The sequence below is a fragment of the Haliaeetus leucocephalus genome, unplaced genomic scaffold (assembly GCF_000737465.1).
Source record: "Haliaeetus leucocephalus isolate CR32 unplaced genomic scaffold, Haliaeetus_leucocephalus-4.0 Scaffold328, whole genome shotgun sequence".
Classification (NCBI taxonomy): domain Eukaryota; kingdom Metazoa; phylum Chordata; class Aves; order Accipitriformes; family Accipitridae; genus Haliaeetus; species Haliaeetus leucocephalus.
In genome coordinates, this window is record NW_010972764.1 from 3,959,197 (window position 1) to 3,985,490 (window position 26,294).

General features: G+C 42.9%; 1 protein-coding gene across 1 annotated transcript in view; it reads right to left on the bottom strand.

Moving 5' to 3' along the window:
* Positions 1-15,655: 15,655 nt before the first annotated feature.
* ANKH (ANKH inorganic pyrophosphate transport regulator) overlaps positions 15,656-26,294 on the bottom strand; it is a 51,396-nt gene continuing 40,757 nt past the window's right edge. The window contains exons 10-13 of the mRNA XM_010571475.1: positions 19,878-20,007; positions 18,751-18,874; positions 18,063-18,162; positions 15,656-15,886 (exon numbers count right to left, since the gene is read on the bottom strand). Of these exons, the coding sequence (XP_010569777.1) occupies positions 15,770-15,886; positions 18,063-18,162; positions 18,751-18,874; positions 19,878-20,007 (471 nt within the window). The 3' untranslated portion in view covers positions 15,656-15,769. The remainder of the gene's footprint in view (positions 15,887-18,062; positions 18,163-18,750; positions 18,875-19,877; positions 20,008-26,294) is intronic.

Genomic DNA, 26,294 nt, shown 5'->3' on the forward strand with positions numbered 1-26,294 from the left:
CCCCCCCCCCCCCCCCCCGTATGCTTTTTGGAGAAGGAGGTGGTACATGTTCATTGTGTTCTTCAGAACCGTTTTAGCATACTTTCAGGTATTAAATAGAAACATCGTGCTTTCTATCATAGTGCTTTGGCTTGGGCTATCTGATTGCTTTTTAAAAGCATTTAAGTACGTATTTTCCACTAAAAGCAGTTGCGGTCTACACAAAGCTTTTCTTTTGCCTTTCTTTGATCTAGTAAGAAAGATGTTTCGAAGTTGGTGGATACTTACCCTCCTGCTTCCTTTCTGTTGTTGGAAGTGTACAGCAGAAGTTCCGTGTGTGGAGGAAAAGAGGTTCAGGTGATCTTGCTGGGCTGGGACGAGGGGAACAAAACTGCGTTGTACCACGTGGGAATAGTTGGCTGTGGGTAGACGTGCTGAGCTGGAGCTGCGGTGGGCAAGTTAGCAAAGCTTAGGCAGGGTACGGCTCCGAGAAGCTTGTGCTGGAACCAGGGTGGTGGTGTCCTGTGGGAGCTCACCCCAAAACCTGGCTGGGGAGATGTGGGTGTTTTCGGTTCAGGACTGTAACTTTATTCGGATAGTTGAGTCAAAGCTTGACCAAATCTCAGCAAAGTTTATTTTTGTGTGACCGTGACAGCCCTGTCATCAAAAACTAGGGAAGGAAGGCAAAGAGCAAGGTGGGAACTTGTATCATCTTGCCAGAATGGTGGATGTGGTCATATATCCCATTTTAGGTCTTTGAGGAAGCAGGGAGAGGGAGCTCTTGCATTGTGTATTGAGTGCAGGACTTGATTCATGATCTCATGTCCCTAATATTTAATAGTGTCGGTTGTGCAGCTCCTGCATCTTGTTGTCTTCTGGACATAATTGCCATTTGTTCTCCCAGCACCCTAGCTGGCAGGATAGGACCAAGAATGTTTGAAGATGGCCAAATGTACTTCACGAATACTCCCTTTTTTGGTAATGGTGGAAGACGACATTCTGGAAGCTTGCTGCTAGATGAATAATTGTGCTATGACATCGACCAGTGTGCTTCAAGCCGGACAGATTCAAAGAATATTTCCATTTATAAATATTTCTTCAGGAGGAGTTTGGGGTTGTTTTTTTAGATACCTGCCCACCAGGTCTTTGAGGTGATAGGTTTCCTTTGGGCTATTGCAGCAGACAGGGACTGCAGTAGGTAGCCTCTGCACATGCTCTTCAGTGTCAAGCTTTCAGTCTGACAAAAAAAAAATATTTTTTTGATTGAAAAAAACCAAACTCATTTTATAGAAATTATGTTGTTATTACATAGGCTGAATGTGGTAGGTACTTTTTTCCCCTCTCTCTTACCTTTCTAGAGTCAGATAATTCTGCAAGTGTTTGCGGCTTGCTGGGGTGGGACAGAATTTAGACACTGTCCTTGTTAGAGCTGTTGTTCACCCACCCACCCATCTTCTGTTAAGAAAAAAAGAAAAGCTGCTGCAATAATTATGAAACTAGTATTGTCCTTCATGAACAGTCTTGTTGTGTTTCACAGAACATTTCTCTGGAAACTTTCCCTTCGTAGCCTACAGCTGACCCCCGGTCCGAGCTGCTGGTGTTTTACCTCAGGGTAAACTGGGAGCCCTTCCTTCCCAAGCGCCAGCGAGGGGATCTGCTGACTCGTCACTTCACCTTGGTACTCCAGCAAACGCAACCCACGTTTAGGGTATGTAAATACCAGTTATGCTTAGTAAATATAGTCCAGCCAACAAGCTTTTCTTTCTGATCCAGTGATCTCAAAAGATCACGGTTTAGCAGCATCAGCTTACCTTTATAGACTCGTGTGAAGGGATATATTAGTTAAAAGTAACAGCGCATAGGTAGGTGAAAGACATTTTGAAGAGGTGTGGAATACTGTGAAATGAAGTGTTAAGGGACTTGAGATTTTTGATAGCTTTAATTTTTTAATCTTTTTGCGTATCAAATAGTTCATCTGTTTATACCTTGAATAAGAATCTGTTAGTAGGTGCGGAAACTTGTAGCAAGCCCTCTCTTTGGTTTTTGAAGTGTCTGGTTTTGTTTAGGTATTCATCCAAACCTTTAGGTGATGTATTGACGCATTTGAGTCTTCACAGCCAGAATATTTTCTGTAAGAATTAGAAGCTTAGCCAAGACATGCTGTGCAAATCCTGAGCAGTGTTTCTAGGATAGGTTACTCTACACAAACACGAGGCTATATAGTGTCAATAATAATGTGTGTTGAGAAATGGTGAGGTTGGATTCTTGGATTGTCCAAGAGCAAATCAAATAACTTTTAAAATGTATAAACCAGTTAGTTTCTAACCACGTTTGCAGGTGCACAAAGCATATTCTATTTTTACTGTCCTTATTATAGAGGGCAAAAAACCCAGTTCTAGCCATAGATGTTTTATAAAGATTTAAAGTGCTTAGAAAAACAGAATAAACTTGATAATAATCTTCTATCACTGCCCATACTATTGTTCCTGAACTGCTGAGATGACGAAAATTATTTCTAGCTGAAAGAAATATATTCAGTGTAAAACACTGCATCTGTAGAGTAATGGATATAACTGTAACAGGCTATGTCTTTACAGGTGGAGCACTTGCTAGACTGCTACTCTCTTCAAGTTTCTGAATGTTTTCTGCATCATAAGATTTTTTCTTTTTTTTTTCATGAAATGTTAAGAGAAATAATAAATTATATTGAGCAAGGGGGATGTACAGGATGGGCCATAAATCTGCAAACTGCAGCTGTTTCACTCAAACTCTTTCGAGAGGCCCTTTCTTTGAGTGGATTCTTTTTTTTTAAATATTGTGTAAAATTTTGGCATTTGTTTTACAGCAGAAGATCTGGATGTTTTGCTCAAAGAGTGGTTCTGCAGAGCTGAAAGTAAGAGCTTTGGGTGAGAGCCTGCTTCTTGCCGCTTCTAGGCAGGTTCATCTCTTGCTGCCAAAGTTTGGCTTCTGTGCCAAGGTGTAACTAACTGCATCACGAGTGCGCTTGCATTTTAGAGGACTGTGTTCCTTTCAGCAAGCGAGCAAGCAGGAGTTAACAGCAGTTTCTGTCCTCTCACCTGAGCGTGTCTTTTGAATTTATATTGTTGAGGGGGCAGAAGAATCAATAATAAAATTTCTTTGGGGGTCATCGCTGTGCTGCTTGGCTAATAGGGTTGAAAAGAAAGAGGGCAAGGGATTTTTACAACTAAACCAAGAAACCCCCCAAACTTCAGCGAGCTAACAGTTTATTTCCCTTGCATTAAATAGCACTTGCACAGCGGCAGGCCGTGCCGTCTCCTGCTGTGTGCCTCAGACTCTCATCTTCCATTCAGGCCCCCTAAGATCGTCCCCAGAAAACACCCAGCTGGAGCATCACTGGCCTCCTGCAGGCATTGCCACAGGGGGCTGGCACAAGGGGCTTATGTACCAGCTTTTCGTGCCTAATAGTAATGTTACTTTTAGACTATCAAGTGGTTCCATGGTGTTCATTTACTGATGAGCCCCTCTGTAGAGCTCTCTGCGCTCAGACGTGCTGGGTTTTGTCTCATCAAACCACACTACAAACAAAAAAACGTCTTTTAATCACACAAAATAAGTGAGTGCCTTCTTAAAGGTAGTAGGTGATTGGAACCATTATTTAAAAAAAAAAAAAAAAAAAAGTTGGAGCAATGTGTAGGGCTGTTTAAAGCAAATCTGTGATGGCTTCCACAGTCACCTGGTTTGTAAGAGACCCAGAGGTAAGGTCCAGGTGTTACTACATCCCCCATCACCCCACCCCATGGATATAAGAGGGAATATTATAAAAAGGAAATAATGGTGTGAGATTTCCTTCGAGGAACCGGGATAAAAGGTGTAAGAGCTGCGGCTGTGAAAGTGTTCCCGCTGCAGCGCGGGGGCTACGTTGTCATCGGTGGGGCTTGGCACCGAAACACCGGGTTCTTCAAAGAAATGCTGTGCTGGACGACGTGTGAATTAACTACCCTCTCGCGGTAAGGTGGGCTCGGCACTGAGCAATTAGTTTTGGCTGTAGGTTGGCTCCAGCTGCTGGGAAAATGCTCCTCTGCCCATGAGGCACGGGAAGATGCTGCACCTCTTAAGTCTCCCGGAGGAAGGAGGCTGGCTTTGCAGCTATGGAAGAGCCTGTGCAGAAAATTAATTACTGCTTGGCTGTCTTCTGGGCAGTATCGTCCTCGGCAGCCGCTCGTGGGCTTTGCCTTTCCTCCCTGCGGGTCTCTCTGCCCCGTCGCAGGGACTGGGAGAGCGGCCGCCGTGCTCATCCGACACCTCGCTTGGAAGTGCCCTTACAGACAAGCCCAGCCGAAAAATGTCAGCGGTGCTCCCTTTGTGCTGTACCTGTTGGTTTCAGGTTTGTTTTTTTTTTTCCCGTCTGTGGTAACGAGCCCTTTTCCCCCGCCTTTATCATTGATTATTGGACACAAAAGCAAATGGTGTGCAGCGCTGTCTGCGAGCGGGAGGGTTTCTGTCTGTGGTTGAGCACTCTCTCTGCTGAGGTCTGTGTGTGCTCTTTGGGGAAATAAACTGGATTATATTTCGGTATCGTGGGAAGAGCCGGTTGTCCTCGTTACTGGTGGAGGAGGATCAGAGGAGGGTCTGCTGATGGGAAGGAGGGAGGGAGGGAAGACTTTCGGGACTACAGGCAAAGAAAGTGAATTAATAATGCTGTTTGCCACCGTACTGCATGTCTTTTTTCCCCGCTTGCATCTGGCCCTTTCTTGCTTAGGGAGAGAGAAATACAGCCTATGTGGTCCCTGAAAGAGAAAGCTTAGTTTGAGAAAGCCAAACTCACCCCGTGTGACTCCGTTTACACTTTTTGGTCTCGCTCAATCTGCTCAAAATGAAGCAGCGTGGCAGTAATCCTCATCCCTGTTTCCAAACAGGCTCTGACCTTCCAAGCCGCAGGAATGTCGGCTCGCTTGCCCCTGCCCTCGTGAGCGGCAGGCACAAAGGCAGTATCTTTTTCTGAGCCCAATCTCAGCCCCTTCCCTTTTTTTTTTTTTTTTTATTTTTCCCCTTTCTTATTTTTTTAGCATGGCCTCCCGCCAGGCCAGCGCTCTCGGCAGGGAGAGCTGGACAAGGTCAGGCCGCGCTCTTTGCAAGCGGCCATGGGAAGGCAGCGGTGGGTGCCAGCAGCTAACGCGGTCGACACCCTAATTATGTTCTCGGCCCCGCTCGGCATTCCTAATCTTGTGCGGGAAGGTGACCAGACGTGAGCCGATCCTTCCTCCAGCCATGGCTGGAGAGCGGGAAAGGGGAGCCCAACATGGCAAGAGGCAGAACCAGTTTGGGGGTCTCCGAAGGCTCCGGACAGCCCCGCCCCGAGGGCCAGGAGAAATAGCTGCCGTTCCCAGCCCTCTCACGGGGCAGACGGTATAGGAGGAAGTCGTTTTGTAGGCTGGAGAAGCTGGACTGGATCTCTGCTGTGGGCCAGCATGAGGAAAGTTGGGGTAGCAGGGTCCCAGAGGGGTCAGACATGGGTATGAGCAAAGCCCTGCCATCATACCTCTCCCAGACCTTTTTAAAAACAGTGGGTGCTCAAGTGTCCCATCAGGAGGGAGATTTAAGGCTGCGGTCCCATAGTCAGCCTTCTCCCTGGCTCTGGGTGGCATGGGTTCAGTCATTCGGGAGTACCCAAGGGACACCCAAGTTGTTCAAAATCAACCACTAAACTGTTTCAGTAAAGGAATGTTTTCACAGCTTTGGAAGAACAGCTTTGGTGGCTTGCCAGATGGATGGAGGAAGCGTCTTCTCATGACATTTGAGTTTGCCCTGGCCTGATGAGAATAATGCTCTCCTCCTAAGTACTGTCTATTTAACAGGAATGATAAAAGTTTTAGATTTGGTGTGGAAAAAGTATTCTGACCACGGTATTTCTGTATCAACGACACTTGGAGGCTTTGTAGAAATAGAGAGCTTGTCTTGCGTTGTTTTATGGATACCCTTGGATTTCATTAACTTCAAGTTCAGACCTTGCAGTTGGCAGCATCATGCTCGTAATTCAAAAATAATTTGCGTGTTGGATTCATTTCTCACCAGGAGGTATATTTTGCTTGTTCCAAATGAGAAGAGCACTTTAGATCACATCAGCTTATCAGAATTAATAAAACAGAAGCAATCAGAATCATGAATCATATGCAAACTGTTAGAACTTTACTTAAAGTAGTTAGAATATGAAAGCTATTGGACAATATTGGAGCACAGATCCCCCCAGAGAAAGCATAGATCATTCTTTTTAACAATGCAAAAACATACATCTCTGTTAAATACATAAACAGCACTCAATTTTAATGCAACACGTACTTTTATACTTTTGACCTTAGCAGTCATTTTAAAAATGTACAAAGTTTTAACCTTCATTGGTTTCTTTAGAGTTCAGAGAAAACCCACATGCGTAAAGCAAAGCAAAATGGTCGTTAAAAAACCAAACCAGTAGCTTTAGCATGTGTACAAATTACCGAAAGCAACGTTTATTTTGAGAGAGATCAAACGGAGTGCTACAAGTATGACAGAAAATGATGCATGAGGTAACATTTCGTTTAAAATCTAGGATCCCTGTACTGTAGTCCCAAACGGTGCTCTGGCTTGACACCTACAGTCCTTGCAAAATTGACTTGTTTAAGTAGTCGAGGATGGCTATTAGGCACACTGCTTTGCATAAAGACAGCTTTATCCTGAAAGAAAGAATCTGACTCTGATACTGAAAGATATTCTGAAAGAAATGAAAAATAAGCGATACCTCTCAGGTGAAATACGCATTTGCCTAGTTCTCAGATTTACCTTCAAATTACAGAAATGAACTGAAAAAAAGGGTTTTTTTCTCTACAGAAAGGTGTTTAGATAATTGACCTGAAGCCTAGTGCAACCACAGCATGCCCTGAAGCGTGGCCAGCTACTGCTCTTGCCTCTTTCAGCGTTGTAAGCCTGCTGAGAACAGAAAAAGACGTTGTCCTGCGGAATACTCCGTGGTCAGAGGGCCAGGTCGGGAAAAGATGAGGCCCCCCCAGAAACCCTTTCCCCTCTTTCCTGAGCAAGAATCCTCAGACTTTGGGTTGCCCTTTTTCAGGATGCTGCTTCCAGACACTACTCCCCGCTTCCCATTTTAAAAGGATTTCCGTGAAACTAAAAACAAGTCAATTTTAGAGAACCCAAAGGCACAATTAGAACATGCAAATATGAGTTCAGTATTCTTAGGCTTTTCTGTGGTGCTGTTCCCTGTAGTATCCAAGCATCTTTCACCAGCATTAGTGAATTTTATCCTTAGAGCAGCTCTCTGAGATTGGAAAACCTGCTGTCCTTGTACTCTACAAATGGTGTAGCCTGACCTCACGTGATGTGGTCAAAACTATTCTGAACCTCTGTTCAGAAACCGCATCTCCTTTGAGAGACTTTCTGGGGATTACCTCGACACCGGTTGGTTGTCCCCCACGATGATTTCCTGCCGTGAAGACAAAATAGTCCTCGTCTTCTGCTCTGCCCTTTAGGTGTAACTTAACCTTTGTAGTTTCTTTCTAGAGTGATCTTGTGGCTGGCCCTGCGCAAAGATGGAGAGAGCAGGATGCGCCACACTTGCTTCTTTCTCCATTGCAAAAGGCGTGGTGAAATTTGCTGTCTTCTGTGCTCCTAGCGCTAAAAAGGGCCGCTTTACCTACTGCCCAGTAACACTGCCCGATAACCTTTAAAGGCCAGTGAACCTTTCGCTAAGGGTGGTAAATGAAGGGGTTACGGTTCTCTGCCCACCAGTATGGTCCTTGCAGGGTAACGCGGTGAGGGGTGCTTGCAAAAGACACTTCAACTCAATTTTCGGCCACCTCTCCCTCCCTTCCCACGTACAGACACTCACTGCTCCACACTCGCTTGCTCACATGTGCTCCTCCTGGGGCACTCCCCGAAGTTTTCCGTCCAATATAAACGAACCAAGGCTTTCTCGGACCGTGGGAACGCTGCTAGGCTGTGCTGCCCAAGCACCAACTTGCCTGCAATCCCAACTTCAAGTCCACCAGCAACGGGCAATGTCTTATTTTTTTTCTCCTCCTCCGAACAGCCCGGCGCTGGAGCGACAAGCCATCAAACCGCATCTTTCTAAAGGAGCTCTGTGCTTCTTGCCTCAAGCCATCCTCCCTCCCAGCAGAGGAGCTCCGGGGTTCTCCAGCCGTGCCCGCGTCTCTTACCGCAAACCCTCCGTAGGCTCCTGGCTTCGAGAAACAAAGGCAGAAGCAGCGACACCAAAGGCTGATCTAAAATAACGGAGCGGTGAAAGCAATGCTCTGAAAGATCAGAACCCGACATGATCTAAGCTGGACTGCCCTTATGACAGCGGTGGGGGTTTCTGCCCAGTTTAAAAACACAGGTTGAATTTCGCATCATCTTGTGCGTTTGCTTTTTAAAAATATACGAGACATTGCAGGTAGATTTTTGTTAAACCTAACGTAAGTGAAGTGCACTTTGAACTGCGTTACTTAAAGAATGATTAGATTTATTTTACAAAGCTTGTTGATGGTAGTAAGTAAGGGTACGCCATCTACAAAAATGCATTATGTACCTTCAACTTTTTTGGAGGTTTTGCTTTTGCAATTTTGTGGTGCTTGCAAACCCTGCAGATAGATAAAATCAGTTGACCTAAGTAACCAGTAAACTTATTGCCTGCAGCCTTCCAATTGTTTCATTATAGCTTAGGAAGGGTTTTTTGTTTATCGTAACAGGACACAAAAGCAAAGTTACATTAGTGCTGCTTTGGAGAGCAAACTACAAAGTTGAGCAATGCATGGTAGTTGCAGGCTCTGCTGTTTTCTGCACATGTACATGCACTTTACTTTCCACCCAGGCAGTATTCTCATTAAAAATTAATGCAATTAAATTTTTTTTTCAGCTTTGCAATGTTTTCTTTGCTCTTCTGTTGCGTTTTTGCTGAATCACGGATAAAGCTGCTGTTCCAATTTTAAAATACATCAGAGGAGATTTACATGTGCTCATTTGTAGATAGGCCAAGCTGTTTTATTACGTAAGTATTTACTTTGCATTACCTTGATTACAAAGGGGAGTTATCAGACAGGGTAGCTTTTTTTTTTTTAAATGCTGAATGATGCACATGAAGAGAGATGGGGGGAAGCTGGTAATAGATGCAATTGCTTGCTGGTTTCAGACGTTTTTGCTTAAAGAGTTAATTGAAAAAGTGCAGTACAGTACTCAAATATTTCATCTGCAGATACAATAGCTTATTTTTGCTTTGCCCTCCTTGTGGGTTCCCAGAGGGTGGGAGGGTCCTTTACAGCTGGCTCTGCAATACGAAAGTTTTGTCATCAGCAAAAGAATCTGTGCAGCTCAGATTTTTGCTCCGATATCTACGCTGTAGAGCCCTAGTAGGCACTGTCTCTCAACCCTGAATTGAAAAAACCTAAAAAAGGCAAGCAGTCTCAAGTCCCTTAAGATGAAGGGACGTCTCCAGGTTCCTGACTGAGTCAGAGAATAATTTAGGTCAGAAGGAGACCACAGGCAGTCATCTTATCTTGTCGTGTCCCCCCCCCACTCAAAGCACGGCCACCTTAGGCATTGAATCAGGCTGCTCATGTCCAGCTGGATTTTAAACTGAATAGATTGTCCCCATTAATCAGGCTCTCTGCCTCATTAAGTTATATGTTTAGTTGTGAAATATATGAAGTCTTTTATTTCCCAGTGCGTCAAACTATTCTGCGCTGCTCTGGGGCTGCAGTGCTAACTTTGCTGGAAGAGTTTGGGTCGTGGTCTTATGGATCATTAGAAAGCCACAAAGTGGCTGGAGTTAAGTCATGAACGTGACGTAATTCCTTTAAGTCTTGATTTTAAACAAAGACACCCCCCAACTCCTTCTACTTCTTGACTCTCCTTTTCAGCTTAGCAAAGGAAAAGTAAAAAACAGTCCGTCAAAGAAGAGTTTTGTTGTAAGCTACTTTTTAATCACGGCATTACTTGACATTCAGTCAGCATGACGATTACATTTTCCTTCTCAAAATGCCAACAGACAAAATAAGCCTAGCAGGAGCCTTCAGAAGAAAATAAGGAAACGTCTGAAGATGCTGATCTAGGAATGACAGAAAATAACGATAAGGTAAAACTAATAAATTGATTTGAGCAGTGACAAGGCTTGGTAATACTAGGGAAAACTTTCCCCTCAGGGTTACAAAGACAAAAGAGCATAAAAAATATACCACAATCCTTCTGTTTTACTGAGCTAGAGCGTATATCTTGATTATGAAATGCTGAGACCGAAGCTCACTTCTCTAACCGTACAATTAACTCGCACAAGCTGCAGCCAAAATGCCCTTCTGTGTGAGTACGCGCTCCGAGCCGAGCTTAAAGCTCCGTCCCTCTGCCCCCGTCTTTTGTTTTTTGGCCTTTTTGTTCGGAAGGTGCCAATTACTGAGCAGCCTGGCAATGGTTTTGCTGAGGAGTGCATCCACGCACCGACAACGGAACTTGGCTTGCCAAAGCAAATCTACGCAAGGCGTCCAAACGGAGAGGAGAGCCAGGGTCCCCCGTCCATCGTGTCCCCCCCCCCGCAATCTGTGCCGTCCCACTGCTCTGCAATGCTGCTGCAGGTCGGGACCATGCTTGGACTTTTTTGCTGCTAAGCTGGCAATTCTGCTTCCTTTCACGACGCTGCCAGGCTGCAATTGAATACAGCGTGTTGCAAGGCACAGAAGGAATTTGGAGCTCCTCGTCCCGCCGGGGCTCAGCCATGAGCCCCCTAACCCGCTCTGCACCGCATACACCCCCCCGCAGGTGCTCGCTCCCTTCCAAAAATACGGTATTCTGCACTTGATTTCTAGTAAAAAAGCAAACGTGAACGAAGGAAGGGAATCCTAACATTTTATGGTTAAGCTGGTTTTTGGGAAATCCAACTGGATACCAAAATTGTGATAATTTTGTCTTGTGTTTAAGAAATGTTTATGTGACATTTCCCCAATGCAGCCCTGCCAGGTATGCAGAAAAGGCAAGCTATAAAACCTGCATGCTGGCTTATTGCTGCCTGAATAATCTGCCCTCTCTCTGATGGCTCCTCCACTCAGAACCCAAAATACTTAAAAGTGGTGTCTTATGGACGCATTGCTCCTCACCCTTCTGTCCCTCTCCAGAGCAGCTGAAAGGCAACCGGCAGCAGCCACAGCTCTGCTGTTTTCTGCCCTCTGATTCACCCATCTTCATGCCACGTTGATGTCTTTAGGATGGATATACAACAACCATAAGCTTTTCACCATGTCCTTTTTCCAGCTGACTGAGCTAAATCATGCTTCAGCTTCCTGCTATAAGGTCTGCTGAAAGGGTGTTTTATTTACTCTTTTATGTAGCTTTAAATAGCAATTTTTTTTTAATGGCTTAGTATTATTCCCATATTAAGGTCATGTTTAGACTTGCATCCTTGTTCCAATGAACTCTATAAAGGCCGCAATAAAAATGCCTGCCCAACACTCTCATATACACACCTGTGTACATAATACGGCTTTCCAGTACGCTAACGGCTCCTGCCACCACGCTCAGCCAACACCCCCTGGCTGCACTCAAAATCCGCGCTGATCACGCTGCAACCACAAAATCTCAGTGCGAGACGGAGCCGATTGCGCCGCCTCGCCATCCCCTGCGCTCTCCCGCGTTTCGCCAAGGATGCCGGCGGCGGGGCCGGGATGCTGGAGCCGCAAGACGCCCCGTTCCCACCTCGCAGCCCAATGCAAAACTATGCCGGGCGACTCCGGCCTGAAAGCATCCTTTCTCCCTTCTTTTTAAGCGCGAGGCGCCATCCCACAAAAGAAGGCACTCTCGCCTTCAAAAGGTTTCTGTTCGCGCGCCGTGGCCTGCCCTGAATCGGCTGCATTCATGGGCTCGCCCTCCGTCTCGGGCTGCTCCCTCCCTGGCTGTGGATTCGGCAAAACACCGAGCAGAGCCAGATATAAATCTCTGCCGCTCAAAGGAAATATTTAGCAGCGAAACGAGTCGAGAACAAAAGACTTCTCTGTTACTCACCCAATCCTCTCACTCAGGGTGGCTCTATCTAACAAGCAGGCAACCGAGCGCTCCTGCCGGGCACGGGCACGGGGACGGGGACGGGGACGGGGAGCGGGGCTGCCCCACGCCTGGGAACTGGGAACCCCGCACGGCCCCGAGCACCGCCGGGGAAACGCAGAGCTTTTTCCATCAAGTCCACCGCTTTGTAAGCGCGAGAGGCCTGCTTAGGGCAGCGAGGGGGGGAAAAACCCCCGATGTTTCCCGTTAGTTCTGCAAAAGGAAAACTCAAGACAAGTTAACGCAATTTTACGTACGTATTAAAAGCTGAGGAACATTAATCCACAGATTCTCGGGGTTCTGCTCTCATTTCCCGTTGTGTGAGCTGTTCCGAGATTTAGGATGTAGGATGCAGAGCAACTTTGTTCCTCTTTTTATTGTAACTGCGATTGTATAATTCGGTAATTCACAAGAAAGTCTGGAAAGGCCAAGTCTCCCCGGGAATTCATCGAGGTGACTGCACTCTGACTCGGAAACTCAACAGGTTTCTATTGTAAAATACTTATCACAGAGACAGACAGCCATTTCGTAAGCAGTAACACAAGAGAGACAGCTAAGCCATTTTACTAGAACTCAGGAAAGTCCTTTTGGGAAATAAGCGGTGCGGGACAGGGCATGCACCAGCATCTGCCCACCAGAGATACTGGAACCAGTAACACTCTGACTGGGGCTGGCCCGCTCCCAGCCTGTAACCCATCAAACCGGCTGCTTCACCAGCTGAATTTGCCACCGACCCGAGTGGGAGCAGCGAGGTTTGAGGCGGTCGCTGAAGCTCCCGACAGCAGTACCCAGCAGCAGAAGCCGAGGCTGGTTTGGGGTCGCTCACGGCAGAGCCGTCGGCGCCGGTTCGTCCACGCGGCGCAGCAAGGTAAAGAAATACACGGAGCAGAAAGAGGTGCGATGCACGCGTCCTTATGGCACGGCCCCGGTTCTTGCCCAAATCCCGCCACTCCTGCGCTCATTCGGTGTCTTGCAAAGTAAAGGACTAGTAAGTATTACCCACACAACTGAAAATTTACGATACCATTAGCTTAGCTCTGTATTCAGGTTTTTTTATAGTTGTTCATCGTCTATCTAAAGCAAAAGCTTCAGTGTTTCGTATCATTTGTTTTTCAAATTTTTCCTTTTTGGTGCAATTATGACCTTGAAAGCTACATTGGTAATGCTCAAAATTCTTCAAAAATACTGCCGTTTGAATTTTAGTCATGTACCAAAAGAAATATTACACAAAAATATTTTCTGGCTTTATCTCTACAGTTCCTGAAAAACTGCGTCTTGTGGACTTGGGATACAAACGTACTGGAGAAACCAAAACTACATGAGTAGAGAAGACCTCAAATGGCCAGTGTGATCTGTAACAGTCTATATACACCTTATATACATACGACTGTTTGAGAGCCTGTATTCATGAATGTGTACAGTCTACATGCTGCACAAAGTTAATCTGCTTGAGGGTTTTTTTCTTTACATCTTTTTTTTTTAAACTACTGTCGGAAACAAGGAGAACAACCTTGGGGCGGCACGGAAAACGTGTGGTTACTGGATTTAGTCTTACCCTCCTAGTGCCACTGCTCATTAACCATGAACTGATTTTGCAAATCTGTCATTCAACACAGTAAGTTCTACATTTTTTTTTCTTATTGCATTTGTACATGTAACAAATTGGTACAAATGTTTACAATAAAATGTAAAGTTCATTGATACAATGCCTTTCATGACGGCCATAACTGGTTACTAGCCAACTCTGTAGTTTTTTAGAGACATTTTTAGCTGAACTTGGAAAAATAGGAAATGTATTGTAGCTTAAAATAAATGTACATAATATACAATATATATATTTATACACGTGTATGTCTACATACACATATATTGATATAATATTTTAAGTAATGTTTAGTTTTGATCAGTTCTCTGAGGAGTGCTGGGACTACCTGGCAAATAAATCTAGAAACGGAATTTGTCCACAATTAAATAATCATTTCCACAACTTAGAAAAATATACTTTTACTAAATAAGGTTTAAATTAACTGATTTATGGATATAGCATGTAGGATAACGGTTTCCAGACTCCGGCATGATTAAATCTGAAAGAACCCAAGCTAAAACCGGTAACAAATGCTGCCCCGCAGCCAAACACAGAAATACAAGCTGCTGCATCATCGGTGGCACCCAAACCCTCTCTGGTTCGGTCACCTCTTTTACACAGGCTTCATTGCCACCCGACAGAAGTCGCCCACCCAACCTCACGCTCGGTTATTTAAGGCCCATTTCAACCCCAACCACGCAGCGCCTGCCGCCTTCTCCAAATACAGCACTTGCTGATTGATGTGAGCAGCTCCCCACTTCCACCCAACTCTTGCCTTGAGAGCTAACATACAATCAAGATCCCTAATTAACCTCTTGGAGGACCATCAGTACTTGACCTTCACCATACGGACTTTGATGTACTGCATAGGTAAATATATTCTAGTAAAACATACATATATGTGTCTGTGTGTGTGTGTGTATATATATATATACACACACACATATACACACATGGGTGTGTGAGTATGTGTACATCTCTATATAAAAAATTTCATGGAGCTATGTGTAGTAATGTGATATACCATGGTATCCTGCATACGTGATCTGATTTTTTTTTTTAAATATATAGGCACCACAAGTAAGTATATAGAGCAAATCAACCTTTAAAAATTAAAGTTAAATCAGTGGACAAGAACTTTGGTAAAGCTTGTCAATATTTATTTTTTTTTTTTAAATTCAAATACAGTCAAAGTCTATCAGTTGCCATCACCCTCTTCACAAGAGGAAAGTGCATGGGTTTTTTTTTTCCTAAAGAAAATTACACGTAAGGTGGGGCTTAACGATTCAAGAAAATTCTGAATTAAATGTTTACATTTTCCAAAAGATTACTATCTTTCTGATGGAAAGAAAGCTAAATAGAGTTCTTGTCCTGTGTGTATTTTATTTATCGTATGCATATATATATAAATGTGTATATATATATATATGTATGTCTCTGTTTATGTACGTGTGTGTATGTATATACACATCCACACACTTTCAACATGAGAGAGGAACCTGTTTTTCTCCACTTTGTATGTGGAGACTTACACGTTCCTCCCTGTCTTGTACCCTGTGCAGTATAAGCTCTAGTGATGAGGCCAAACAAAAAGATATAGTTCACCATAGTATATTAGTTTATGTAGCAAAGTCATTTTCAAGCAAGTAAAATAAAGCTCTGTATTCCAAACTTCTTTTCCTTTACATTTCTCATAAAGAAAAGGAAGGAAAAGGAAGAAGGGGAGGGAGGAGGATTATGGCAGTAGCATTGAGCCAGTGGCACGTGTGCGTGTGCGTGCGTGTGCGTGCCAGCGCGTGCACGCGTGCACACACACACACACGCACAGAGAGCAGGGCTTTGGTTGACAAATGCAGATTGTCCAGAGGAGGTGGATGCGAAAGTAAGGAAGACTCTACAGCGATGCAATTGTACCTTTTATGTTTGCATGGAGTGAGAAAACAAATTCAATTGAAAAAAAGCAAAAAAGCAAAGACCTCTTTTTAGGTCCCTCATCAGTGAGAGCATACTCAGTATGCTAGAGAATTTATCTGAAACCTTTTAAATCAAGGCCTCTTTATTACAAAAATAAAAACGAACAAACAAAAAAGTATGAGACGACAAGATGCTGAAGTGTCACTCCAATCGTCCCTGCAGAGAACAATTGCATCCCATTTATTATTCATTCTCTTCTCTCATTTCTACGATGTCTGTCATTTCCTCTGTGTGAGGCATGTCGGTCATTGCAGAGTCTTCACCTTCTGTAGCTGTTTCATTCTCATTCCGCTTCTTTTTCTAGATTGAAACAAGCATTCAGAAACCTATCAGTAAGTTGTGCACGAACACGGTCCTACAAACTTCGGGCACTGGCAGAAGCGAGGTGGCAATAACGGTTTTTTTAGAGTATATTATTAAAAGCTAGGATATCTGTGTCATCTTTGTGGCTTGTCACTAGTAAGTTGGCTTAACTTAGGTTTCCGTAACCTTCCTGGGGTTCAGCTTTCTCCTTTGTAACATAAACGCAATAATAGAGGCATTTCTTATGGTAAGCAACATCCAAACCAGGCTTCAGCATGACTGGAGGGAAGAGAGCATCTGGGATCTTTTACATCACAGACTTTTTATTAAAAAAAAAAAAAAAGCAAACAAAATATGAGAGAAGATAAGCTGCTTTAGGGGGGAAACAGAGGTGGCAACCTAATTTCTCAAACATCAAACTTCAGGAATTTTACAAGATATGAGCATTCTGGCTTTTCTTGGTATTGCTGATCCATAGTGATCCCCCACCCCACCAAGGCCAAGTAATATTAGAGTATTTTTGGCTAGCAGGAGCAGGAGGGCATTCAAGAGTCCTATGATTCATCCAGGATGTCCTGGATTAGTAAAGCTAAGAAGCATTCAGCTCCACTACAAAACAAGTTGAAGCATCTGTTCCTTATTATCCGTTTCTCAGCAGGCTGACTAGTTTTACAGAAAACACTTGTATAGCTGACAAAAAATCCCCCACAGGTATTATTGATTCAGCTGAGTTGGGCATATCAGAGTTTCAGAATTTCAGAGGCGTCTACACACCACTTGATTTGCAGCTCTCAAATGCCGCCCACTTGTTACCACTATAGGCGAAAACAAGTCGGTGTATACAGCTACCGGTTGGATCTGCCACTGTCACATTGGCTGTTGAGAGGAATGCTGTCAGCTACGTACTAATTCTGGTAAGGGAATAAATTAGGTTGGCACGGTTATTATTACTACTACCCGCACACATCACTGCGAAAAATTAAGCACCACGTCCCTGGGCAGTAACGCTCTACGAGCCACTGCTGTAACAAACAAGCGATGAGGAGGTTAGTCCCAACAGGCCAAGAACAGCCATTTCAGCGTCTACAGGTTTTACTCTTTGGTTCTCAATAAAAATATCGCAGGCTAATCATGACAGAGATCAAGGTCTTCTATTTTCTTATGGTCCCTGTACACTTTGGTCTATTGCCATGGCCTGCACTGTTAATAGGTGTCAAAACTGGTTTTAGTTTGTTCCAACATAAGGCTTTTAGATATTCCATCTTCTGTATTTTTTTGCTAAAAATAGAAGTAGTGGGCATCTTCACTTGGCCATTAGTAAGAATTCTAATGAAAACCAAAAAAGGTAAATGCAGAGATTACATTTTCTGCTCCCATCCACAGAGCCCTTCTGCCCTATGGAATGATGTACACACCATGCCGTTTCTGCCTGGAGTTGGACCTGGTGCCCTACACAGTGCCTTGAACACATAACTGGAAGGACAGTACCCAGTCACCTAGCCAATATTTATCCTGTGTTTGACTTCATTTAGTGGAATATTCTTTGAAATCCATGTATTGCTACTACTCTGTACATGCAGGACTGTAGTGTGTAAAAGATGTAAAAGAATGCCTATGAGAAATCCTCATAATTGTAAGCTTAGTCTCTTCTGCTGCAGCAGTATATCTTCTTTTAAGCCACTTCTTTAGATGGCAAAAAAAAAAGCAACTGTACTTTTTGTCCGTTTTCAGCAGAGCTGGTTTCGTGAAGAAAGAAAAGTATACATATAGATATATATACGCACACATATACATATAATAAGCTTGGATGAGTAGTTCGTATGTTTACATAAAGAAGCCATGTCGTACTGTAGTAGCAGATCTACAGTGCAAAATAGGTGGTGGTAAGGACATGATATCCACGATACACATGTTTTGAGGAGCAAGAGGTTTACTTCAGCCCGGTGAGTCCCATGGCTGAATGCCCACCAGCAGCTGGAGGGCACCTTTTGGTTTTATTTCCACCCAAAGAATTCCCAAGTTGCGCACTCTTGAGACCGCACAGGGAAGCAAGCCAAATTCAGTAAGTAGGGATGCTGGGGAGTTACATTTCAAAAGCGTACTCTTAATCTGAACTAAAATCCGCTATATTCACCAACTGCTTTCACCAGATCCTGCAGAGCCTAATTCTTACCTGTTTCCGATAGACGTAACAGGCTGCTATTGCAACCATGGTGGATTCTCCTACAAAACCAGCTAGAAGGGATCCTACTCCAAGGGTGGCTCCATGAACTCTGTGGGTAGCGTAAAAAGAAAGCAGTCATGGTTGTGTGAGAATGCATGAGTCATAATTATATTTTCACTGTCATATAGAACCAATCTGTTGTTAGAAATATTTCCTTCAAAGACATAATACACTGGCAAAGAGAATAACTGGCATTTTAAAGGACTTTTTTGTTTCATAACGGCTTCACTGTTTAGCAAAAGAACCATATTCTGAATCAAACTATGGACTAAGAATTTAAAGTCTTGTATGGAGTGCTGTAGAATAGATTATTTAACTTATAAACAAGACATTCTTCCATTAGCTTTCTTAAGAGTGCATTTAATAACATGGAAATAAATTCCTCTTAGGACAGCTTTTTGCCTCTGACATTTGCATATTTTTTCAAAAGGGACATCACTATCGTGCCTGCCTACAACAGTCACACTTGTAAATTTGTAAATGTTTCTTTTCCAGATATTGACGCTATTTAGGCTTTATATTATGGTTCATATTTGGGGAAAATGTTCTGAACTATGCAAATTCAGCTACCAAGTGACAGGGAACAGGAATGAAGAGGAAAGCAAACCCATCAGCTCTGTGGAGAATACTGACTTACCCCAAGTAAGGCAGCACAATGAGACTAGCGATGAGGACGATAATCCGCAGCACTGAGCTGGGTGCCAACACAAATGTCTTCTTCAGAGTCATCAGCCAACCAGTCAGATGTGCTCTGACCGTCACTGTTCATCAACAGGGCAAGGGGAGGGGATGGGGAGAAAGGGAGGCAAGAGTAGCAAAACAAAAGTCAGTCATCTCATATGACGCTTTTTCATGCAGAGCGTGCTGTTCAGAAATAACCATGGTGAAACTTGTTTCTGGTGACTTTGCACACTGGGAAACCCTACCAGAAACGAAGTAGGTCTTGTTGGATCCAAATTGCTTTAATATACTGATTTTTTTTGCGGGTGGACAGCAGTCCTTCCTAAGAGCTGCCCTCTTACAACCAATTTATTGCATAGTCCATGCAGTTTTCTTCATTACAAAACCCTAGCCTCTTCCCTAAAGAGAAATCATACCAAGGAAAGCTTTCCATCTAGCTCCTGTGTGGTACACGGTGCAACAGGTAGGCACAAAAAAAGGTATCTACATGTACCTATTCTTATATTTGTAGCTTACGTTCATTATAAACCTGTCAAACACTACATGATGTAGCATTTAATTACAGAAGTTAGAAATTTTTTGAGAGGAAACCTTTTGATTATTGCTGTCAAGCTTGTCTCTCTCTTGAATAGGGGCATTAACTTTTATTCTATATTATGCTCTGATGATATCTGAAAGAGCCACTGAATCTGGCAGCAGAAGGGGAGACTAATGGAGGTGATGTTACTGTGGGGGTGGTCCTAGATACTATTCCAAACAGTTAATTTCAGACTTGGCAAACATCTATCGCTACTGCCATTCATATGCGTGTTCTTGGTCAACTACAATAGACAGAATTCAGGCTTTACATTTGACAGTCAGAAATCTGCCTAATGACAGACTGCTCTTACTGCAACATTTGTGTCTTGACTACCGATGTAAATAACCTTGGTCTACACCAGCTTTAATAAAAATGGTATTACTTATGCTAGGCATGCATTTAGCCACTCACTCTTATAGGTACAGCCATGCCAGAGTCTACCACCACACCTCACAGCTGGTTTGGTTTTGAGGTTACAGAGTTTTTATTTTCTTGGTTTTTACCTGGAACTGGAAAGAAGGAGAAGATGCGCAAAGGAACAACACACAGCTCTGCAAAAGCGAAGTCTACTCCAATTATGTCAACTAAAATCTTCTCTGACACGTTTGGCGTCCAAAACATCACAAAACAGAGCTAGGAAGAACAAAATTAAGAAATGTTTATATTTCAGAAGGGAGGCACAACAAAAGATAGGCCCTCCTGGCCTGAAAAATTTGTTTACTCTACTGATGGGTAGATAACTCTACTGATGATAAATATACGTACATATTTATATGTATATATGTAAATATACATAAATATTTATACTTAGCTTGCAATCAAATACACAGAGTACACAAATGTACATAGGAGGGCATGTTAGCTTCAGAAGCAATTCCTACTCTTCATGCTCCTCACATACCAAGACTGACACATATAGAAAGAATTTTTATGGTGCCTGCAAATAGTTGTACTTGAATGGTCTAATTGTTACAAAAACACCGAGAAACTTGATTTTTACAGTACCAGCTCTGGTTAAGACACCCATATTCCTAAACAGATTATCAAATGTTTAACTAAAGATTTGAAGAAGTACTCCAAGACCCAGAGATCTGACCTAAATCTAAGGTAGGGGTTTGAACACGCTGCTGATACTCGTACTGTTGGTACGTAATATGCCCGATAGCAAGGCAAAGGTGTTCAGCACAGTCCTGCAGACACAGTGCCCTCAGGCCACGAATCAACCAAGTCTTGTTATATTTATTAAAGAGTGTGCTGTTTAGTCATACATGAAAGGAAAACTTCCATAAAAAACCCACCACAAATGGTATAGAGGTAGTACACGCTGTTTAATTTTTGGGTCAATACTGAGGCAGGGCTTCAGTCTGGGGCTGTTGGCAGCTGGCAGGTCCAGCTTTGGTTCAAGGTACTCACCAAAAAAACAGTGCCAACAGCCCTTACAGGACTTTTCCTGTAAAAAGGGGTACCTGACATCCTTTCAGTATAGCTACTTTGTTGTTTAACTTGGTTTTGTGATTAAAAAAGTTATTTCTTCCTGTTATTCTCACAGTAAAGCAGATGTTAAGGAAATGAGCTGACTGAACAGGACAAAACTTGGGACCTTAAATGCTCTGGCACTCTTCTCGTCAGGCTACAAACCAGTGTACCAGGTAAATTATGTGCACTGGCTGTGCAATCTGATGGCTCTGTAAGACTTTATAACCACACTCTTATAATTTAGCATACAAGCTAGTATCACAGTATCTAGCTCTTCTCTTTTTATCCAGTTGTCACATCCCTACATGTTCAGATGGCTTTTAAAGCTAGTCTTTGAAGTCCTACCACCTCCAAGACAGCTGGGATTTCACTTTCATTCTTTGGTTGTGTGCCAGAGATTGTCCTTTCGCTTTAGACAACAAGTCCCCAGACTGCAGAAGTTTCCCAAGGCCTGTGACTGGGTGGCCCGTGGGAGGTCTCGCGTTCTGACTGCCTGTGCGGTGAACAAAACATTTCACCTTCCTGCGAAAAGGCTCATCTTCGGTTTTCTTCTCCACTTCTTAGGGGAGGAACCACTATTTCTTTTTCACAATTGAATGTTTTACTTGACTAATTTGATGCTGTCTTGCGGTGTATTTCCATCACCTATACAGAGAACAGTAAGTGGAGGAAGGTAGGAGCAGAAGACAAATGAGCCGAGCGTGGATTTTTTTTCTGCTTTAGCCAGCACGTCTCTCTCCCTGCCAAACTACTTGTACAGGGTACAACTGAAGCAGAGGGGACAATCTAGAGCAGGGAAGGTTGTGTGGTTGAGAATCCTGTTATTAAAAGGTAACCGTACAGTGACTGAGCAAATTCTTTCATTGTTGCAGACACCATTAGGCAGACCGCAGTGATTTGTACTGTTACTGCAAAGGACCTGTAAAGCAACTATACAGGCATATTTTGTCAAATCTTTCTTCAAAGTCCAATAAACAAAATAAGATGCAAAGATGGCCAACCTTTAATTATAATTTGCTGTTTTCATGAAAGCACAGACCTTTACGCTGCTCGTACTGCACAATGCCATTAGCATCTTACTGAGGAGTATACTTACTGCTGCTGCAAGATTCCATATGTTTATACTAACAGCAGAGTCTGCCCGCTGCTAGCAAAAGGCAAATAGAGCACTTTCCTTCTTCAACAGCCATTTGAAAGAGTATTCTGACATGGTTAGAGAGCTCTAACATGGTTAGACAGGCAAGCAAATAAATGACCAAAAGCATTGCTCTCAATCCTATTCTCTTTGAAGTTAAAGGTTTTTTCTGGCCTTAATAAGAACAGACTGAATTTCCATCCAGCTCCTACGGGAGGAAGGTCAGTTTGCAAATCAGGGGTAATGACTTATACCCAGGTGGTATGCAGTCATTCCTCCTCAGCTGTTGCAACCTGCTTTCTTCTCTGCCCCCCTGATCAGCAGAGTCAGTGCTCATAAACGGCTTCAAAGAGCGCTTCTTATATAGCAGCTGGTGGGTAAAGACAGCAATGACTGCTAAGCTCAAGAATAAGCAGTTTGAGGAGGTGAGGCATGGCAGCAGAAGGACCTTCTATTTCTGTCTCAGCGTGTTTCTATCTTTTTGGTTGCAACATTGCTAACTAGTTTAATTTTGCTAACAGATTCCTCTCTGTCATCTTATGAGCAGATGATATTCTCATTGCCCACAGGGAACAAAACCTCAGGAAAAAGAATGAATGCTTTGCATCATGCAAGCCCTCTGCAATTTAACTTCTAGAGTGCTTGCAACTTCAGAAGTTTCCATATTATCTCAAAGACAAATTGAAAATGTAGTGGAAAAAAACAGGCTTTACTTCAGGAAAACAGTAATGCTAAACATGCAAAGTAAGGAAGGTATTTCAGCTATTGATTTTATTACAGATGAGGTATATTGAAAATAGGATAAAGTCTTAGCTTTTTTGTGATGCCAAGTGGTCTGTATGATGTTTGTGATTCCCTTGGTAAAGGGTGAAGACTGATCAGAAAGGAGACCGGAGAAGATAGTAACAGATGAAATGATGCAAGTAGTCCAGTGAAACAGGGAGCGTGACACACACAGCTAGAGATGGGATCTAGTGGAGTAAGCGGTACTAACCTCCTGGGGCTCAGATCAGAAAAGGTTTTAGCAAATAGATTTACCTATAGGATGTCTCCTATCTTTTTTCGAGTTAAACACTGTTTGTTTCCCCCTCCCTCTTACGTCTTTCTGCGTGTCTGCAAGGTTAAAAATAGAATAAATAGGCTTGGGTAGGGTTACAGTTATACCTTCGTTTAATCTAATCAAGAGGTGAAGATGAAACAGTAAAAGCTTCCGCACAGGCTAGCAATATGCATGCATAATGGCATTGCAGCTTCAGGATGCAACTGCAGTTTGCTGCAATGGCTTTATACAGTAATGAATATTGTACTTGGCAACTCCACTCAGGCTGAAGCATTTTAATGCTTTGGGAGTAAGGATTTTGCTTGTGGAGTTCTAGCAACATAGTTGATTTGATTTTCTGTTATCTTATGGTATGAGTGCAGCATGATATTAAAGGATTGTTTTGTTAAAGCCTTTGATCATTTAACCGGAACCTCAACTGAACAGCGATGAGTGCTTTGAAGATAGAGGAAAAAATGAAGATAAAAACAGGAGAGTGGAACACTACAGAGCATACGCAGGCCCAAGTAAAGACAGAAGGATTTATTATGATGGTGTTATCTCTGCATAAACAACAGTAGCCTAAGCATTTCTGGCAGTGTTTTCATCTTTTGAACTGATCTGAAGGGCTGTGCTATTGGGTAACGTGCCTTTAACTGATCTACAGTAGTAAAATATGAAAGAGTTTACCAAAGATGTCAATAATTTAGAGCACCATGAGGAAGTCAGTACAGCCGCACTAGATCCGATCAAGGCTCCTGCTAGATTAGTACCGTCTCCCTGCTCAAGGTCACTGGGGGCTGCCTAAGGAAAGGGCCCAAAGAGCAGGGCAGGGGCAGATACGAGATGTCCTTCCCCGTCTGCATGGTCTGAGCTGCTGGCCATTACGGCTTCACGAGTTCAATAACTGTGGTGCACCTTCATCCCATGCAGCATTATGTTGTGCATACTACATATCTAATATTAGTGATATTTTTTTTTTCCAATCCAGTTGTGCATTAAAGTCAAAAACTCTCTCACTTGTGGCTTAGCCACTCCCCGTAAGTAGGTGTGCTTACTTTCATCTGGAATCTTGCAATTCTCAGCTAGCAAATTCAGTGTCTCGGTGTAGTAAAAGGCTACACATAAAAAACTTCTGCTGTCGCCAAGCCCGAGAGAATGCACCAAATCTTTGTTTCAGTAGGGAAAGTATCAAACTGCTAGTGCTCAGTCCAACTTCTCGTTCATCTCTTAAGTACACTTCATGCATTTGACTTTCACAAATGATTGTGACAAAAGACTGTTCATGAGATTTTTCAGATGCTGCATGTGTGAGTTTGAACGCTAGTAGTTGAAAACTAACAGTCTTTTCATAGACCCTGCATCTCCTGGAAGCTATTTCCATTTATTCTGGTTGCTGACAAGGATTACTAAACCTCAGAGACCCACTACATAATGCATTATAATACATTATGCTAACAAAGGCTATTGTCATGTGTCTAGTAATCTGCAGGGTGCTAGACTGATTTGCTTTTTGGCATTTGTAGAAAGCTGCCTGTCTTTTGGGACATTTATTGATAAATATAAGGCACAAAAGAGTATTCCAGTGAGCTATGAACAAGAGAACAGCGTTTCTAGACTTCAGTGCAGGCTCCAGTTAGAAGAAATGCTGCCCGATGATGAAGACACAATATGTTTCTATGTTCCTCAGAAAGAAGCTATCGAATCCAAAATGGATGTTTTTAAAAATAGGTTAGACATATACCAGCCTGGAATGAGACTGGAATAACAGATTTTATCATGGGGAAGGGTAGTGTTAACCTGTTAAAGGTTCTTCTGTGATGAAATGCAGTTCGTATTTTTCTCCTGCAAAACAACTCTCAGCAGATGTTTTATATTATTTGTTGAACTTGCTATATTTGCAGAAGTATGGCTAAGAGAGGTGTTTCACCCTCAAAATATTGTTCTATGTATGTATTGAGGATTGCACCTTAACTGATTTAACCCATGCCTTGTTTGTGACCTCTCTATTCCCGTTTATGCTACATGGCGCCCAGTGAGGGCAGAGGAAATCTACTTTACACCTTATTACACATCTAGCTTTGAATTGAACCTCTGATCTTTGGGATAGTATCAGTTAAGTTCATCACTTCTATTAATATGGAAGAATATGTGTCATATGATTTTTGCCTTTTGAAGTGTGCAGCAAATTTAAAAGTAGCCTGAGTCTTACGTGGTCTGATCTCCTGATTTGCCACACATCTCCACGGCCTCCCTCCTTCTCACATAAACAAAACTTCCATGATTCTGTCTCCTTTCAGAGCTTGTATCACGCTTACAAGATAAGCTGATCTCGCAGATATGTTTAAGTCAAAAGAATATCTTGTTCTAACTCGCATCAGTGTGAAAAACTGAATTTGACTCCTCTGTTCAACATCCTGTTTTGCAAGATGTTGGGGGAAAAAAAAAATTGTTGAATTTGTTAGTGCTGTTCTTATGCCTGTTCCAAACCCATACCTTCACTGACCTTGACAATTTATTTCTCTAAATGACTGTGTAGTACTGGGGCTTGTTACGCAAAAACTTACTCTAGCATCTTAATGTAAAAGGAAAACTGCACTTCTGTATTTTTATGAAGAAAAGTAACAACAGTTTTGAACTGTTAACCACTAGTCCTGAAACTACAGAAATAGTTACTAGTTACACCTCTTTTAAGACTATAGTTGGAGTGTGCTTCCATGTTGAATCTAGCTGTGCAACAGAATACAAATTCCTAATACCTCCCAAAGCAGTCACTCCACTAGGCAGTCTCTGAAACAGTTGAACAACATAGAAAATGTTCAACAGGGTTCTTATGAAGGAAGGAGATCCAGCTACTCATCAATTTACACAAATAAAGGATTTTGTGTTTTATCGTTGACCAAGAAATCGAAAAGTCTAGGTTTTATCATAAAGACATTATTCCCTGTTGACAGGAAATCACATGTGAGTTTAACATGAAAAAAATCAAGTGAAAAACTTGTTGCCTTTGAAGACTGAGGGGGATTTTTTGGTTAGGTGGGTTTTTTTTGTTTGTTTGTTTTTTTAAGCACATTGCTATAAACAATCATAAAGTTCTTTGGAAGCTGTGGAGGAATTGCTGGCTACGATATGATACTAGAGGCCAGCATGACTGGCTTGCTATGGAAGCTTGCTGCATACCATAGCCTGGCCCACACCACAATGGACCTGCAGAATCCTATGCTATCTTTGCTGTAAATCATGTCAGAGAGCAGTCTTTGTACAGCCACC